Source organism: Channa argus, chromosome 7 (assembly GCF_033026475.1).
Source record: "Channa argus isolate prfri chromosome 7, Channa argus male v1.0, whole genome shotgun sequence".
Lineage (NCBI taxonomy): Eukaryota > Metazoa > Chordata > Actinopteri > Anabantiformes > Channidae > Channa > Channa argus.
The window spans coordinates 11,338,097-11,356,081 of NC_090203.1; the positions used below are offsets into that span (position 1 = coordinate 11,338,097).

At 39.6% G+C, this 17,985-nt stretch overlaps 1 protein-coding gene across 12 annotated transcripts; it reads right to left on the reverse strand.

Moving 5' to 3' along the window:
• Positions 1 to 898: 898 nt before the first annotated feature.
• Positions 899 to 17,779, reverse strand: arnt (aryl hydrocarbon receptor nuclear translocator). Of its 12 annotated transcripts, none has more exons than XM_067509240.1 (21): positions 17,434 to 17,779; positions 16,398 to 16,491; positions 16,250 to 16,291; positions 16,081 to 16,131; positions 13,694 to 13,741; positions 12,875 to 13,088; positions 12,111 to 12,324; positions 11,921 to 12,023; positions 11,753 to 11,818; positions 11,496 to 11,581; positions 11,270 to 11,346; positions 10,110 to 10,244; positions 9,922 to 9,996; positions 8,995 to 9,146; positions 8,605 to 8,730; positions 8,055 to 8,139; positions 6,973 to 7,160; positions 3,160 to 3,349; positions 2,854 to 3,028; positions 2,639 to 2,778; positions 899 to 2,544 (listed from the first exon to the last, which is right to left on the reverse strand). In XM_067509240.1, exons 1-21 carry the CDS (start codon positions 17,468 to 17,470, stop codon positions 2,461 to 2,463), a joined length of 2,382 nt encoding a protein of 793 aa, XP_067365341.1. In that variant the 5' UTR covers positions 17,471 to 17,779; the 3' UTR covers positions 899 to 2,460. The 12 variants fall into 12 exon arrangements, with proteins under 12 accessions (XP_067365341.1, XP_067365347.1, XP_067365339.1 ...); XM_067509246.1 differs by having other exon boundaries at positions 2,932 to 3,028; positions 3,160 to 3,352; positions 17,434 to 17,778; XM_067509238.1 differs by having other exon boundaries at positions 3,160 to 3,352; positions 17,434 to 17,777.
• Positions 17,780 to 17,985: the final 206 nt, after the last annotated feature.

Genomic DNA, 17,985 nt, shown 5'->3' on the forward strand with positions numbered 1-17,985 from the left:
ACCCACACATCTCTTTGGTCTGTCCAGGAGACCAGACCTTCACAAGAGATGACACGTTAACAGGAGTCACAGGATGCCTGGTCAGTACAAGGTGTAGATAAATGACATAACAGCAGAGAAATGTTGCAATGAACAAGCTTTCTAATGCAAATGCATTGCATGGATAAAAAAATTCAGGCCATCAGTTTTTTCTACACATGCTCCTGGACAAGATTTTTGGTGTAGCCTAAGGTTTAAACAAAAAAAAACAAACAGGACAGACTTCAGAATGGTCAAGAGGTGTAAAGGAAAAAGGCTGAGAAAGAGGATATGATGCCTTGGTGGCAATCTACTTGAGAGGGGTTGGAAACTGATCTGGCCCAAAAGAAAAAAAAAAAAATGCTAATTACATGTACTCTAATGGAACTACACATACAAACAAAGAAGTGAAAAGTAAATTGACTCTGTGCAAACAACAGCAGCTCTGAGAGGAGTCAAGTCTGGCAAAACAAGACGTACAGCATGTCATGCAAGTTCAACCCAAACAGGTCACAGCTGACACAGGAAACTTATCTCAGAGAAGTACTAGCATTAATTAATTCAATCTGATTTCACCCCCAAGCTGTGAAAGAGGAGGAAAGACGAGGGTTGAAACTGATCCCAGTAGATACAAAAAGATATCTTCTCTCTGCGTCTTAATCGACAGAATGGGGAAAGAACAAAGATACAAGTTGATCAAAACAAAATTGGCTTTTATGGTTTTGGGTACAGTTTTCAGCTATGCATAGATTTGACTGGAAAGACCCATGACTTGCATGTGTGACTAGGCAGTACAAGTTGGTAATTAAGTAGTAAATGTGTGCGGACTGACTCTACTTGAAATACCAGTCTATGAAGCTCAAATTACAACCCAACTCCATTATTTTTGACAATATAACAATTTAATAAAAACAACCCAAATATTTCTTCTCATTTAACATTTACATATACAGTATTTTTATATATTTGTGTTTCTATGAATGATAAAAGTTCACATTATTGAAAAACATCCTGGATACAGAGCAACCAAAAAGGTTTTCAACAATAACAAAGACACAGTGACCATCTTTGACGATGAAAACTGAATATACACGAGTTACACAACATTTGATAATGTGTCATCATGAATATGAGTGTTAGACACAAACAAGGGAAAACTGGAATTTAAAAAAAAAAAAAAAAAGAGTTAAATTTCAACAAATTCAGTACATTTGAATTTAAATTACCTTTCATAGCCAAAGTTTTTTCCTAAAGCTAAATCTTATCAAAAACATTCAGTCCAAATCTCACAAACAAGACAAAAAAAACACTGAAAACAAATATATTTTGGGAGATTCTCACATGTATCATATTTAATAACTCTGTTTTTCCTATTTTAATTATGAATACCCTGATTGAACCATTAAAAAGGGCAATGGAGAAGTTGAGAGATCATTAAAGGTTTTAAAAACAAAGTACTTGGGAAAGATAATTACTGCAACATCTCTCCATTTTAAAATAAAAATAATCAAAAACCTTATTAACAATAAAGAATGGCTTTTAAGTACACAATTCCTGCTTGTTAATTATTGCTGACTTAATTTTGTTGTATAAAAGAAGTACAAAAAGGCCATACATGGTACAGAGTGACAGAAAGAAGTAAACCCAGCAAGTCAAAAACACTACAAACTGTTAGAGTTGATGCATTTTGTATATTTATGTAGGCAATAAAAAATAGATTGAATATTTCCAATGGGCACCTAGACAATGTAACTATTGTAAAACTGTGTCATGAAAGTACAACATTCAGTGAAGGAAAAAAAGCATGGTCATGTTCCTGAAAAGAAAAAATAATTAAAAGTTTTAGGTGAATCCAGCAATGTACATAAAACAAAGTGTAATCTGTATAAATCTACATGTTGCAGAAGTTCTCTATGAAAGTGGTGATGGCATGCAGAGACTTGCTGTCGATTTAGAACTGACTGTGGTCAGCACAAACAGTAGTGGTTATGGCTCAAAGGAAAAGTAATTCATATAAACGATAAAGGGCAAAACAGCAAAAGTAACTCCATCAATGCTTGAAGAATAACACGGAACACGTTATAATTGAAGGCCTTTGTGTACATAGACTTCTTGTCTATATTTTATTCCCCAGAGTGTTTCTGTGCAGTTTATTCAAGTGTGGCTGTGTGATTGTGTTATTTTATATAGGTTATTGGGCTTTGGGCAGTGCTAACTAAAGGTTCTTCTTTAAGTCAGAAGCAATTCCTTTATTTTCCTCTCCTATATACTGTATCTGTAGGCAGACATATCCCTCCATCTTTGACCAGTATGTGGCAGTGCAATTTGTACCATGCAAAGCAAGAGAAGAGTGCTACTGTCAGGAGTAGGAGAAAAATAGGAGCACAAAAGCGAAATATAAGGGAGACTGAAGGACAGACCAGCAGACAAGTGTGCACCAGGTCATTCGTTAAACGAAGGGTAGATAGGGATCTCAAAATCATCACTGTTGAAGTTAGCCGGCTGGTCCAGCATAGATAACACATCCTGAATCAGATGAGACAAAAACAAGAATTTTAAACAAACAGAAAGAGAGAAGAAAAGCAATATTTATTGGAGAAGCTAATCTTGCATTACTCACAGGAAACATGTCTTGCTGGTTGCCCTGAGCATGAGGATGCTGCTCTGCATTGTTCTGCGAGTGCTGCTGCTGGCCCTGCCACTGAGGCCACACTGCCTCTACTGCTCGAGAGGGGAACTGTGCTGCACCCTGAGAACCATCTGAAACAGAAAAGAGAGGTAAGAGGTAGTGCAACACAGAGCACAGTGATTTAAACCGATATGCAGACAACCTACCATAACCATTGGTGTTGAGACTTGCACGAACATTAATCTGAGAATAGTTTGCACCACTGGTAGAGGTGGGAGCAGCACCTGTAGGCATTTGGCCAAAAGAGTTGGAAGAGCCACCTCCAAATCCTCCCATTGCAGAAAACTGAGGAGACATGGTCTTTGCTGCCGGAGGAGCCACCTTTTGTTCCAAACAAAGAGTAACTCAGTTTATTTACTGGTATGTAGGATTAATGTTCATTGAGTAATCATCAACTCTCCCTATAAGGAAAATTGACTTAAAAAAAACAATTAAACCGAGTCCTGTTGCACCTGGTTATTAAATTGGGGTCTGGCTCCCACTCCAGCTCCAGGCCATCCTCCTGCTGGTCCTCCATGGAGGGGGCTGCCAGTGTTGGAGGGAGCGACTGACTGTGGGGCTCCATTCTGACGAGACATCTGAGAAAGCATCTGTCCTGCTGAGTGGGCTGGTTGTACCATCTGTGGAGCCATCGTGACTGGCCTGCTGAAAAGAGTGAAGATAGTGAGAGTTACATGGTTGTCTACAGAAAGTAAATAGAAACTAATCCCAATGTTCGACATATTAGAAAGCTGGATGTTATAGCATTTAAAGGAGAGTGCCAGTAGCCTTCTATGTGGATATTTTCAAAAGATCTCAAAAGTAGCATTTACTTATATTAGCATCTTTGACTCAAGCATCTTATTTAACTTGTTTGTCTGTTCCATATAAATCCATTGTTCAAAAACCATCCAAATGCTGCACAGGATCACATATTTGTTTGTCATGAAAATAGCAATATTTTTAAAAGGGCTAAAGACAACCTTTTTTTTTTTTTTTTTAAACATTCTATGAAGAAAGAATAAGTTATTTGTGTTGCATGTGACTTAACTGTTATAATGCTACTGCTTCTCACCATACACAACACGACCGATTGACATTTACAATGTCTGGGAGAGAGTCTGATAAACAAGAAGAGATTGTTGAATCGAGTAGATCAGGGGTCTCCAACACATAACTTGCTAGCCACTTTCCAAGTAGCTCACCAAAGGGTTAATTAATCCTACAATCAAATTCATAAATGTCAATTCAATTCAACTTTATTTATATAGCGCCAATTCACAACAAAGTAATCTCAAGGCACTTTACAGAATAAAGTCAAGACTATAAAGATGTATAGAGGGAACCCCCCCCCCCAAAAAGAGGAATCCATATCAAAAATAACTCCAAGGTTCCTTGCAGTAGTACTGGAGGTCAGACTTATGCCATCTAGAGTAATGATATGGTTGGACATCATATTTCTGAGATTTTTGTGCCCAATCACTATGACTTCAGTTTTGTCTGAGTTTAGAAGTAAAAAATTGTGGGACATCATGCCCTTTAGGTCTTGTAGGCATGCTTGAAGCTTGATTAACTGATGTTTTTCCTTCCGGTTCCATAGATAGATATAGCTGGGTATCATCAGCATAACAATGGAAATTTATGGAGTGTTTTCTAATAATGTTGCCTAAAGGAGACATATATAAAGTAAAAAGTATTGGTCCTAACACACAGCCTTGTGGAGCTCCATAGCTAAAATTTGTGTGCATGGAGGATTCATCATTAACATGAACAAATTGTAGTCTATCAGATAGATAAGTTTTAAACCAACCTAGTGCAGTTCCTTTAATCCCAATTTCATGTTCCAGTGTCTGTAATAAAATGTTGTGATCATTAGTATCGAATGCAGTACTGAGATCTGAGTATAGAAACTAGTCTATTATCTGATGCCAAGATCGTTGGTGACTTTTACCAGTGGTGTTTCTTTTAAATCCTCTTCTAAATCCTGACTGAAAGTCTTCATACAAATTATTCCTGTAAAGGTGGTCACATAATTGTTTTGCAACTACTTTTTAAAGGATTTTAGAAATAAAGGGTAGATTGGATATTGGTCTGTAATTGTCTAAAACACCAAGGCAGGTTTTTTTTAAATAGTGGTTTAATTACAGCTACCTTATAGGCCTGTGGTACATAGCCTGTTTCTAAAGATAGATTGATGATATCTAATACGAACATATCTATTAAGGGTAAAGCTTCCTTGAGCAGTCTAGTTGGAATAGGGTCTAGCAGGCAGTTGTTGGTTTAGATGAGGTAATAATTGAAGTTAGCTCAGCAAGATCTATGGGTAAAAAGCAGTCTAAGAGGGATAGGGGCGTTATTGAGGATTCTAGCACTGTTGTACGTGAAGATCTATCTGTAATACTTTCTGTAATAGCTACAATTTTATTCATAAAGAAAGTCATGAAGTCATTGCTGCTTAGAGATAAGGGAATACTAGGCTCAACAGAACTATGTCTCTTAGTCAGCCTGGCTACAGTGCTGAACATAAACTAGGGGTTGTTCTTGTTTTCTTCTATTAATAATGATTAATATGTTGTTCTGGCATCACAGAGAGCTTTTTTGTAAATTTGTTTATGAGGTGTCCCGCCCCCTTCTTACACAAAAGGATTAGCTGACAATTATTTGTCAATTAAACAATGCTCTGCTGTCAAGCTTGATGAGCCAGTGGTGATCAGTGTTGCCAACTTAGTGGTGTTGTCACTACATTTAGTAAAAAAATAAAAAATAAAAATAAAAAAGTGAGTTTTCTGGTGTTATTTGAGATTTTTGCAGACTCTGACGTGAAAGCACCTATCGTTCTCACTCTTCTCTACGAGCAGCAGATGGTGCCATAGGCCCCTTGCACATCCCAAAGCATTCACAGTCTTCGTGGAGCAGCCCAGCTGCAGTAAGAGCAGAGATGTTCACCCCTCCACTGTCTCCAGACTCCAAATGAAATTAACTGCACATGCCAACGCTGGTCTCATACCAGTAACAGAATATAATAAAAAGAAATGCATATATGTTTTTTTGTGATATTTTAATGCAAAATGTGAGTTGTGGAAACCAACATTTTTAAAGGTTCAGGAAAACAACTTGTTTGGATTGAAATAAACTATGTACAAAACATGAGTAGCTCTCGGCCATTTTCATTTTGTAAAAGTAGCTCTTAGGGAAAAAAGGTTGGAGACCCCTGGGATAGATTAATAAGAAAGTACTTCTTTGAGCTGGACTACTCAAAAAACAGAGAGCAGATACATGGACACAATGGAAGATGGTAATTTGCTACTAGAAAGCACTGAACTCCCAGAAATCAATTAAAAGAAATGGAAGTACAGCTGCAGTCACTCCTCAGAAACCAAAGATGGGAAATTCTTATTTATGCTACAAGGAGCTGTAATACCAAGAAACTTCTGAGCTCATATGAGGTATGTGTAGAAATTAGAATTATAGCAAGCATGTGTAAATGTGTGCAAGTCTTTTTTAATGGGGGGTTATTTTATTTTTCATAATGAAGAAACATGTCATTGCAGTGATGTGGCTCACTGTTTTGTTTTTAATTGATTTTTCTGCTACAACGGAGATTTTTTACAAAAGAATAAGCTAAATAAGGTTCTTAATTCAATGAGTAAAGCAAAAATTATTGTTGGTTCTAGACTTTATGTGGAATTTTGTAAATATACCAAAAATATAGAAACCCACTGACCTCATCCTAGAAAGTCAGAATAAAAGTGAGTTTAGCTGTTTCTGAAAGAGTTCAACAAAACCCAGCATCTGCACCCATTTAAAAACATCTGGGAAATATTTGTTCTCCAATACACTTCATGAGGACTATATGATGCGGCAGGACTGAGAGCTCTCCATGGGGTTTTGTTTCACATAACCCAATATGTTACAAAAACATGCCTCTATAGGAGTTACTGTGGTTGGTCCCATAGTTTACAGGAGATAATGATCCTAATTAACTCCCTATTTCAAATAAATAATATAACTGAATCATAATCTAATTAAGTCAAATCTCAATATGATAAAGTACAGGCACCTACAAATGATAATTTCTGTGCTGTGCGTCACGTTGTTAGTATGAGAGGTATGACAAGTGTTACTCTATCTAGAAACTGACTCAAAGAGATACGAAAATATAATTAAGGTGTTCCCATGTGACAACAAGATGAAAGAGTTTACCCATATATTGTTTGAAGTATTGTCTAGGGTTTAAAGATTTGGCATAAAGTCATGCACAAATGTTTACACATTATACTTCATACCTGTATGTATCATTAGAACGGCCAGCAGTGAAGTTGTTGGGAGAAGAATAGATCTGTGTGGGTGGAGCAGAAGTGGACTGCACAACCTTGGTCGGATCAGGACCCTGGAAAAGCGAAGAGAAGAGCTCTGGCTTTTCATGGCTCTTGCTGTGGTCAGGCCCTGCTGCTGTCACTGGCTGCACTGGCATCTGAGGACCACCACAATTATTAATTAGCAATCACACTCCAAACTCACACAAATAAGTGAAGAATTAACTCAACTTTTGACCTTTAATTTCCTCAACCTTGAAGTTAAATTGCTTGAACTAAACAATTCCTTAATGCCTCAATATAAATATATTTGGTGCTTCCTGGTCTCTCAAACTCTTAAACTACCAAATACCCATACAATTCTTACAACGTTATGTCTGTTAAAATAATGACATTTACAAAAGATGGAGGGTGCAGCCATAGCAGGAAAGACAACTGCAAGGCTATTTAACACAAGAGATCCAGTAAAGAAGCAAAGAAAAACCATATAAGGGACGAAGGATTTTTTGATTATTTTAAAAGTTCTATAAGAAAGGCTTAATGGTAAGAGTTAGAACCAATTTGGGCTTTTGATGAGGCTGTTCTGTCACTGGTGACCGTCTTTTTTTCCTGCGACGAAGCCCAATGTAACCACAGTTTTGTGAATCAAGGGTTTAGTTACTGTGAAAAAAACATTTGTGAACCAAACATTTAAAGCTAGTTAACTACATAGTTGTGCATGCATAGTTATGACAAAAGGTTTTGAGAATTTTTAACAAATGGTATGATTCTAGTCATTACATGCAATTTTAGGAATGGATCGAGGCTAAACACCTTTTTAGATAAGTGCTACAGTGAACATGTTTCAAAGCTGTGATAATGCAACTGTTCCAACATCCAGTTCTGTTATCCTGCTGGAAAATAATCAACATCCTGCCACTGCTTCTATAAAAAGATGATAAAAACAGCAAGACATTAAAGACCTAAGCGACCTAAAAGAAAATCTATACTTTAATCAACTGAATGCATGCACGCGCACGCACACACACACACACACACACACACACACACACCTGTGGGAGGGAGATTTGTGCAGCTTCATAAAGACCATCTCTGTTCCCACCACCCTCCAGTTCGGCCTGCTGTTGCTGTAACTGCCTGGTAAAAAAAAAAAAAGGAGGGAGAAAGTGTTGATTTTACATCAATTTAAGACGGCCTTATTTCCATTTACATGCTTTCCACAGTTGAGCAAGAATTCCCAAACACCTGCTGACAATATAGTTATCAACCCACCACCTGTTACCATGGCAACAAAAAAAGAAAGGAGAGGGAAGAGTGATGAGAAAGGCCGGTTATATAAACACAAAATAGTACCATGCTACACCACCTGTTTAAAGGTTGATCTCTTTATTACTCCCTACAGGAAAAGAATGTTAAAACCTGCTGTTAATCAGAGAACAGGACTATTTTACAAATGATAAATGGAAAATAACTGCTGAAGTGTGAAATGACAACAACAATACAAGGACTGTAGGTTGCTACAAACAGCAGTAGGTTCCCATGAAGAAGCAGCCCCTGTTCTCCCGTGAATGGGGACAATAGACAGGTCAGGCCTGGTCTCACCTGGTGGCCAACTGCCTCGGGCTGAGCACTACAGAAGGGCCACTTGGGCTGCTCTGACTCAAGGATGGGGGCAGTGAACCCCCTGGGGAGGAGATGGGAGTGAGGGGCTCCTGAGTCGAGTTTCTACTGCCCCACAATCAGAAGTGGGTACAGAGGAGAGGAGTAGGGAGAGAGGAATTAGTGCATGATTTATTAAAAGGGGCTTTGGTAAGGGTGTGGAAGGAAGTCAGGATTGAGGGTGATAAGTAAGCATTCAGACAGAGGGAGTTTCCCCAACAGTCACATTTCTCAACAGTCAATAGTTTCATTATGAGCCATGTAGTTGTGTAATCATATTACATAATCACAAAAAATAAATTAAAAAAAATTACCCAATAAAAAGTGACTCACTTGACATTGACGTTGGTACAGATGATGTACTCTATCTCCTCTGAAAATGGGTTCTGAAACGTAAAGGAGCTGGTTCTCATCCAGATCCACTCTCTTGATTTGGTGTGAAACCGAAACATAACAGACAGAACCTGGCCCTTCAACTTCACCACCTGAGGACACAATTTCAGCCTTTCAAACTGTCATATTGTGTTCTTTTCATGATCAGGGGGTTTACATGCCCACAAGAAAATACATTAATACAGGAATATAAGATAAATTTAAAATCTGACAAGTGATCATGGACAAAACAGTTTGAATCAGTCAACTATTCAGCTGTAGAAACTAAGTAGTTTAGACCTCTAGTTGATACTGGACACCAGTTTCAGTTCTAATTTGACTTACATTGCTGAATACAAAGTGTAATGACCTTTTCAATCATTCCGCAACACTGCAGTCACAGTAATATGTTCCTCAATTAAAATTTTGTTGTGGAAATGTGAATATTATAACAGCAGATAGAAATGTGATATCATCTTTTAACGAAATTGTCGATGGAAATCTGTTTTACTTTACCTACACTTAGAAAAATAAGTTTCTAATTTACATGGAAAATAAGTTATTGCAGAAAGCCAACAATAACCCAGTTACTTAAATGGGATCACTAACAATGAAAAAAAAAAAAAAAAAAAAAAAGAAATCTTCGGGTGACATTAGCCTCTTCTACACATCCAAATCCATACAGTTAAGTAAAACCGTAAGTACAGTTAAAGTAAAGTTAGGTGCCAAAGAAGAACAAGACGTGTAATTTTCTAATGCTCAATTACACGGGTGTGTAACCTTAAACTGGTGTACTTCCATTATAAATGTGTGTAAACTCATTACTAGTACAATCAACAGATACAGAAAGAAGTTCTTAAAAAGATGCGCATATTCAGATAGTCTAACCTGTTGGAAGCTGTCTCTCAGTAACCCCTGGTCTTCAGGGTGGGCAAACTCAAGAATATTTTTCCCCAGTAACTCCTGTGACACAGCAGATTCAGAAAACCCCATTAGCTCGGATGATATTAATACAAACTACTGTCCCACAAAAATTTGGGGATAGTTGTGACATTTTGACCAGCTGTGGTGCTTACCTGGGGCTGGTAACCGACAGCAGTCAAGCAGCGGTGGTCTACAAAGGTGAACATGCCCTGGCAATTATGGCGTGAGATGAATTCAACTGGAACACTGATACTGTTTATATCTGTGTCACCCGGGCAACATGTCACCTGCAGAAGTAGACAAAGACGAAGACAAAGAAGAAGCAGAAGAGAGAGAAAAAGGCAAAATCCACTGTTCTGAGTAAAAATTAAAGCCTGTCAATGATGCATGCAAGTGAAGACTGTAATATTTAATAGCTCTAAACCAAAGTGAAAATAAATGTACACTTTCTACAATAACTGTAAGTGTTTCTCAATACAGAGTATACACAGGAATTGGACTTCCAAACTTTGGAGTTTGAACTTGGAGTCTGGACTCCAAGGATGGGGGGATCATTTACAGCTTAGCTCAGTACTGATGGTGACACTTACATCTAACTGTACAGTGACAAAATAATCTTAACTGTGCAAAAACTGACTTTTTCAGGAAAGACGAAAACTACTGACAGTGATTGTGACAAAGGATAAACTTGTTGGCTGTATGTAGGCCTATATTTTGAAAGCAATGCAAATTACAACACATTTATTATGGTAATAATTGCAAGGTAAATTTTAATATCCAATAAAACGTTAACATAAACACATTTCAACTCAAAGTCCTCCAAGCAAGTCCTCCAAAGTGAACAACAACATGAATAGAATGGCTACAGACAACAGAGCAAGTGGTATAACTACCACACAGCTAACAGAGATAAGTCTGTTCTCCCTCAGGATGACAGCGGATGTTATGTGGTTAGATCCTAGACCCATCCTAGAGTTAGATCCTATCCTCACTAGAATGAGATCCTAAATCGGGATTCTCTTTGAAATGTTATGAGAACAATTAAGTCTTTTACCACTAAGCAATGGTGCAAAATAAAACAAATGAAAATGACAAACTTCACTTGTAATACATATTATATAAGCTTTTAAGACTAAGATAACATCTGTTGGTTGGAAACACAAACTGCATAAAAGTGTCGAATCATTATCAGATGTTCCATGAATAAAGACTTTCTCCTTTGTGTCACCTCAATACTACTCAATAAAGAACATATAATTAGTAACAAGTGATTTGGACTTTATAACGTCTCTTTATAAAAAGACATTCATACCTGTAATCTCCCAATGGCAACTAGACAGTAGCGACTCCCCTGAGTGTTGTCTGCCTCATCATCTGTTAATGATACACCTAAAACACAAAAATTCAGATACCGCAATTACATGGGCCACAAAATGTAAGTTATAAAATAGTTTATTAAATTAAACATCCTTACTATTTTGGTGGCATATATAACAAAGGGGTCTTAACGCAAATTATCACAAAAATTGTATTGCTACCTGCAGGAGGCCAAGACTTTATGTATCCTGTACAGTGAACCACTACATACTGAGGCTCCCCTTCCTTGGGTGCACCCAAACCATTCCTAAAGTTTAGAAAAAAAAAAAAAAAAAAAAAAAAATTTAAAATACACTGATATTTTAAAAATATTGTTCTTGGGAAACGCAACTAACCGTCCCTGTGTATGCTAATGTACAGTAATCCCAATGCAATTTAAAAAGCAGTTATAAAAGAAAAATTGTTTTGCTTTGGTTACCTGTTTCTATTTCTAAGGAAGTTAAGCCTGTTCATTGACAATGGTTCCACTGGACACGAGCCACACCTGCACACAGGAATGGGCCACTACATGAATACCTTTCGGTACGTTTCCTTGCACACATTTTAATATAATATATTGTATAATTAAATTTAGTATAAGTTACACCTCATTCTGCAGATGAATGATCTTCGGGCTCCCATACTCATTTTGGCTGATGATTGCTGGCTTTCCTTTTTCACTGTTCCTGTTTTTAAGTCCAACATCCTCCCTGCAAACAGACTTGATTAAGTATATCCCGGGTGTACTGCTGATATGAACATATCTATATTTGCCTGTGTGTGTACTGTGTGTGTACCTGTGTTGTTATTCTCTGCAGTGGAGAGCTGTTCCCTGAGCTTTTCTGTGTCATCTGGGTGGAGCTGCTCATAAAGCGAGGACCCAAGCCAGTCAGACTGTGACTGGTTCAGGACAGGTGTAAGGGAGTCAGAGACGTAAACAATGCGACCTGTCTCACACGACACCACGAACAGGAAGCCATCAGCTGCCTCCAGGATGAGGTGCTTTAGCTCCTACAATCAGATAGCATATAGTACTGTAGAGATGACAGATATTTTCCCTCCTTGCAATTACCCACTTTTCTTAAGATTTAGAAAACCACATTTGCTTTTGGACCACTGACTAAGAAGGCATATGTTCACATGTGCTACTTCCGTGAAGGTATCTACAGATCCTTGTTTTCAGCTGTCAGCAAGGAGTGTCATCCCAAGGTTGAAAGGCACAGCAGGCACACTTACAGTCAGTCAATGCATAATCAAAAGCAGTTAAATACAAAAAAATTATTATTAATAGCAACTGACCTTCAGACACTATGAGAATTTTCCCTACTTTGGTTTATTCCCAATTAGTTCACATAGGGGTAGGGTCAGCTACATTATAACTGTAAGACCTAAATAATTTTGTTGGCATCTACAAAAGCAATACTGGCTTTTCAACATTTGTTGCCTTTAGTTAATCTGCCATCAGCAAAACTTTTAAACCCAGCTCAGTAAATTTGGTGATGCTTATTTCACTTTGGACTTTCCCTTCTTTCCTATAGTTCTCTGTTTAAGTTGGTCATACCTGATCAGTGAGAAAGGAAGGTTTGTATGATCCATCTACATTGGTATTCCCACTTCCTCTCAGAGACTTCATATGGGACACAGCCATTCGTAGGATGGTTAGTTTGTCTGGTTTCCGAGCTAATGCGCTGCAGGTCGGCACCATGTCTGATAATTCTGTGATGTAGGCCGTCATCTTATTCCGCCTCCGCCTCTCAATCTCACTGTGATTCTCCCTGGAGTAAAGAAACGAAGGAGGGAGGCAGAGTCCGAGAGGGATTGACATGGGGAGAACAGACAGGCAAGTGGGGAACATGGATCAGAGTTTAGAGTTAATGTTGCAATGTAACTATGTCAAACAGAGGAGGGTTGAAAATGAGAGAAGGTGGGAGAAGTAATCAACGCACAAACCACGGATGTGCAGTCGATTATCTGGCTAAATAGTTAAAATGCAGGAAAGTCTGGTCTTTTAAGGCCAGCTCGTGTAACGAAAGACAGCAAGTGCAGGAAGAGAAAGACCACTTGGATATCTGGGGAGGATGCTCAAAAGCAAGGGATTACCAAAGTGAAAGACATCCCTAACACATACACAGTTCATCAGTTAGTTATACATAACACACGAGAGGGTAAACATAGACAACCACCTTTTGCCAAGAGGCATAACATTCTGTCAGGCACGAAAACAGATGCACAAAGAAGTGAAATATACCAATAATTTTATGCTTTCAAAATGACAATGTGTTGCTGTCCCAGCAGGATAGGATAGTATCTGATCCGTGCATTCAATACTGATATGTTTACAAGCAGGAGAGCGAACCTTCTACAGTAATACTGGCCATACCTGGCTAGTTTTTCCTTATCTGCAAAACTCTGATCTTCTTCCAAAAACCTGGAAATGAAACCAACCGACTAAAACACAGGCCTAAAAATAAAAATTGTAAAAGGAAAAAACAAAACAAAAAAAACTAGAGCAGTATGTTGAAAATGATTGTTACATATTGTAACCCTAGCTTCTATGAATATGTTGCGCAGCCATAGGGCTGCACATAATGAACCAATCCCTTTGTGCACTGCCCCAACTGAAGCAGCACAGTCTACGCCCACCGGTGACTGGGCCAAAAGTTGCTACTTTATCGCTCTCATCGTGCGCTCAATTACGCCCGCAGTCGCACAATAAAAGAGTGGCAAGTGTAGCACTCTTCCCTCAAACTAAACTTTTTCGTTCAGCCAGCAACAGCTACTAGTGGAGCCCAAAAAAGCCAGAGGGCTGCACAACATGGAAGAACATAGAAGCTAGGGTTACAATACCTAACCATCGTTCTATTTTCTATGTTGCTTGCCCTCTGGCTGTAGCATATTAAATCACATGCTAAACCCGTATGTAGTTAACATTCCACTTTTACCCTAAAGCAGCTTGGAAAGAAAAAACAGAAACCTGCTTCACAGCTGGACCAACCCGAACTGTAAAAGGCAATAGGTGAGGGGTTCACACCTGTGAATTCACCAGCAGACAGAGGGAGAGCAGAAAGAGAGAGGAAAAAATTACAGGGGAGGGGTGTGCCAAGCACACGATGAGGTCGCAGAGGGCCTGGAGAACAGGATAGAGAGACAAGACAAACTTATCATCACCAAAGTGTGCACTCAGGGGGGCAGAAAGCACTGAACTGGAAAGTAAGGGGCGTGAAATGTCTCGAAGATAGCCAGGGTGGGTATACAGGGTGGGATAGGGTGAACAGAAACTTTCCAGCGTTATGAATATCGTTCTGAAAGAACTGGTAATGCACTTGGGCATGAAGGCAGGATTAGGTCAGAGAAAAGCCATACTGAGGTCTCCGCGGATTGAGAGACACTCAGGGGAGACTGAAAGGAAAGAGAGGTATCTCACTCTGGTAAGGGCTAAGAAAAGCGCCGTCTTCCATGACCGGAGCCAGAGGGGGACCTGATACAGTGGCGCCGCCAAGGCACGGAGGACCAGAGAAAGATCCCAGAGAGAGGCCTCTGTGCATGAAAAAGGATGCTGTTGCCTCACACCCCTTAAGAAACATTTCAGAAGAGGATGACTAAAAACAGAACTCATCCCAATGACTGCATGAATAGATCGTGGTAGCGTATGTCTTCACCATGCTAAAGGATAAGTCCATGAGGGACTGAAGAAAAGACAGAACCGGAGCAAGAGGGTAGAAAGGAGCAGAGACACCCCTATCCAAGCACCATCGCTGAAATGATGATCACTTGGCAACACAAGAGGAAGTGGTGTAAACCTGTTTTGCACCCTGAATGGTTGCTACCATCCGGGGCGAGAAACCCTGGTCAGCTAGGCACTCCCTCTCAGGGGCCAGACCCACAGGTGCTGAAGCAGAACTGAGGGTCTGTGGATCATCCCGTTGGCCTGAGACAGAGTGTCTGCACGCTTTGGGAGCTCCCAGAGCTGGCCTGCCAGCCTGCCAGTCTACAAGGATGACAGTGAGACACTCTTCTCTCATACAGTCCAGCAACTGGGGAATCAGGGGAACAGGCAGAAAGTAGCCATCTGGGCGAAGGGTAATGGGAGAATACATCCACCCCTATGGGGGGAAAATCCCAAGCGCTAAGGGAAAACTAAAGGGGGCACTGGGCATTGCCCAATGCTGCATAGAGGTCCACCTTGGCTCTGCCAAACCTGCACCAAACCTATTAGACCAGCTCTGTGTGCAGCACCCATTGCCCTAGGCAGGGGACCCCCCATTACATTGTGGCTGTGTTCAGTAAATCGGGTATGTACAAAACTCTGGTGGAGTGGAGATGTGAGCTTGCCCACAGCAGCAGCCCCCTGGTGATGCTGAGGAGCCGTGATGATCTCACACTCCTGTGACAGTTGATGTAGGAAGCCGGGGGAGGTGTTGCTGCCGCTGTTCTTGCTGCAGCGCTGAAAGGAGATATCTGCTCTTAAGCAAGGTATTGCCCTTTAGTCAGCACAAGGCTGAAGGAAAAAGTTGGGAGAAGCGCTGAGTTCGCCGCTATAATGCTACTGGAAACGAAATTGAGCACACCATGAGAGCAATAAAGTAGCAACTTTTGTCCCATCACCCGTGGGCGTGGGCTATGCAGCTTCAGTAGGCGCAATGTGCACAGGGACTGGGTCATTGTGCTACAACCAGAGGGCAAGCAACATAGGAAATAGAGCCGGCTATTACAGTATCATTGCTCCTCCACCCCCAATAAACACATTTATTTCTGCCATCCTCATACCTGGCAAAGCGCTCTTTGTCATTGTTGGAGCCTGCTGTTTCATCATCACACCTGAGGAAAAACAGAGAAAACAAAGCTTGTTATCTTAGCAGCCCTGACAATTCAAACACTTGATATTGCATATACTTTATACAAAAGGTAAAAGAGGCTTTAAAAAAAGACAATATACTTGAACAACTTGCTTCCTTCATCATCATCATCAAAGTCTGAACTGCAAAATGGAGAGGATGATTATTTTTCCAAGAATTTTAACGAAATCCAAAAGAACACCAGTCAGCAAATAGTGAACACACAACATTCACCACCAACACACTTACACAGCTCGTCTTTTGTTGGCCCCTTTTGGTACAACAGCCCCACCGCTTGTTTGGGTCCCACTTGCCCCCATACCCAGACTTGGGTCTGGTAACTCTATTAATAACACAGAGGCACAAAGTGGAACAATGAAGCAGAGATGACAGATGATGTTTTACTTTGCCAAAATCTGATAAAAAACTAAACTACTCTTGGATGACAAATAATCAAAAAAAAAAAAAAAAAAACCCAGCTCACACTGACTTTATTTTCCAATCTATGAATCATATTTCAGGTCATATTCTGGAATGACCAACTGAAGGAAATAAAGCTGTCTGACTCAGTGTCATCTTAAAATGCATTTTTATCAAATTGCCTAATACTGAGATGTTAAACTCCTTTTAGTATAAACCGTATTTTCCATCTATGTCACTTGATGTATATATACTTTGTGTTTTGGTAATTTTATATTTGCCCCGGTTTTATTTATTTAAAATGTTTCCCTTTTTACTGTACAGCACTTTGTACTTTGTTTGATAAGTGCTTTATAAATAAAGCTATTATTATAATAATAATCATTTTATTTGTGATGCCAGACTACAACTACAGAGGGCAAAGACAACCATGGCAGTGCTCTAAAGTTAAAGGTAGCTACACGTAAAGCTACAGCTATTAACACTGTGAGCAATATTATATATAAAAGAAACATAACATCCTAAGAAAACAACCGCGGCTTTGGTATCAGGAAACTCAAATTTGAACTCAGATTTAAATTAAATTACATTTATATATATCACAATATTACAAGAGAGTAAATTTTCAAAGTTAACTAGTCGCTAATTTAGCCACTGGTAGCAGGCTAGCATGTGAGCATACCAGCACTTATGCAATAACCAGCTAACATTGCTGCTACGCTAACTTAGCTAACTTTAGCTGTTGCTGTCACGCTCTTTGGCAAAGTGTCCGCTTTAGTTAACCATGACTAAACGCCATCTAACGATTAACAGTTGCATGGGGCTATGTGCCTAAGCTGCCGCCATGACTTTTACTGTACTTTACCTTGGTTTGACGAGGACATATCCGTGTGGAATAACATAAACAAACAACTTGGGCTGCGGAAAAAAAAATCCTCCAACACCCCGCCCCTCCCCCCTTACTAGCTAGCTTGATGCTAACCAGCACCGATTTCCTCACGTAGGCGACTTCACTTTTTGTTATAAACGCCCAAAGCCATCACTAGTGCTACTCTAGAGCGCCCTGAGGATTTAACGCTCAGGCGAAAATAATAGCTTGTCACATCCGGTGCCCGTTCTCTTGTTTTCACCCGGTTTAAACCCCCTTTCTAATTAAGATGGAGCTTCAGACTAGCAGAGAACAGGCTGTCTACGCACTGTATTCCTCTCTCTCTATTGGATCTGAGGCCAGACACAAGTGACGCTAAGTGTTGGGAAATCCGTGTTGTGTCCCGCCTCGCTCGCAGTGGAGGGCACTGTTGCAAAGGCCTCAGATGAAAGAGGTACGTTATGCAAATATAACAGGCTGCCTTACCGTCTAACAGGCTGTGCAAGCTGGACAGAAAACAGTGGCATACAGTTAGAAATACAACATCTG

Bases quoted from the DNA above. Each gene is read 5' to 3' on its own strand.
- arnt (XM_067509238.1), bottom strand. From the start codon at position 17,470: ATGTTATTCCACACGGATATGTCCTCGTCAAACCAAG. The intron at 16,292-16,397 runs GTAAGTGTGTTG...TCCATTTTGCAG, and splicing joins GCCAACAAAAGACGAGCTGT to TTCAGACTTTGATGATGATG. The intron at 11,582-11,752 runs GTAACCAAAGCA...TCTAAACTTTAG, and splicing joins TTCCTTAGAAATAGAAACAG to GAATGGTTTGGGTGCACCCA.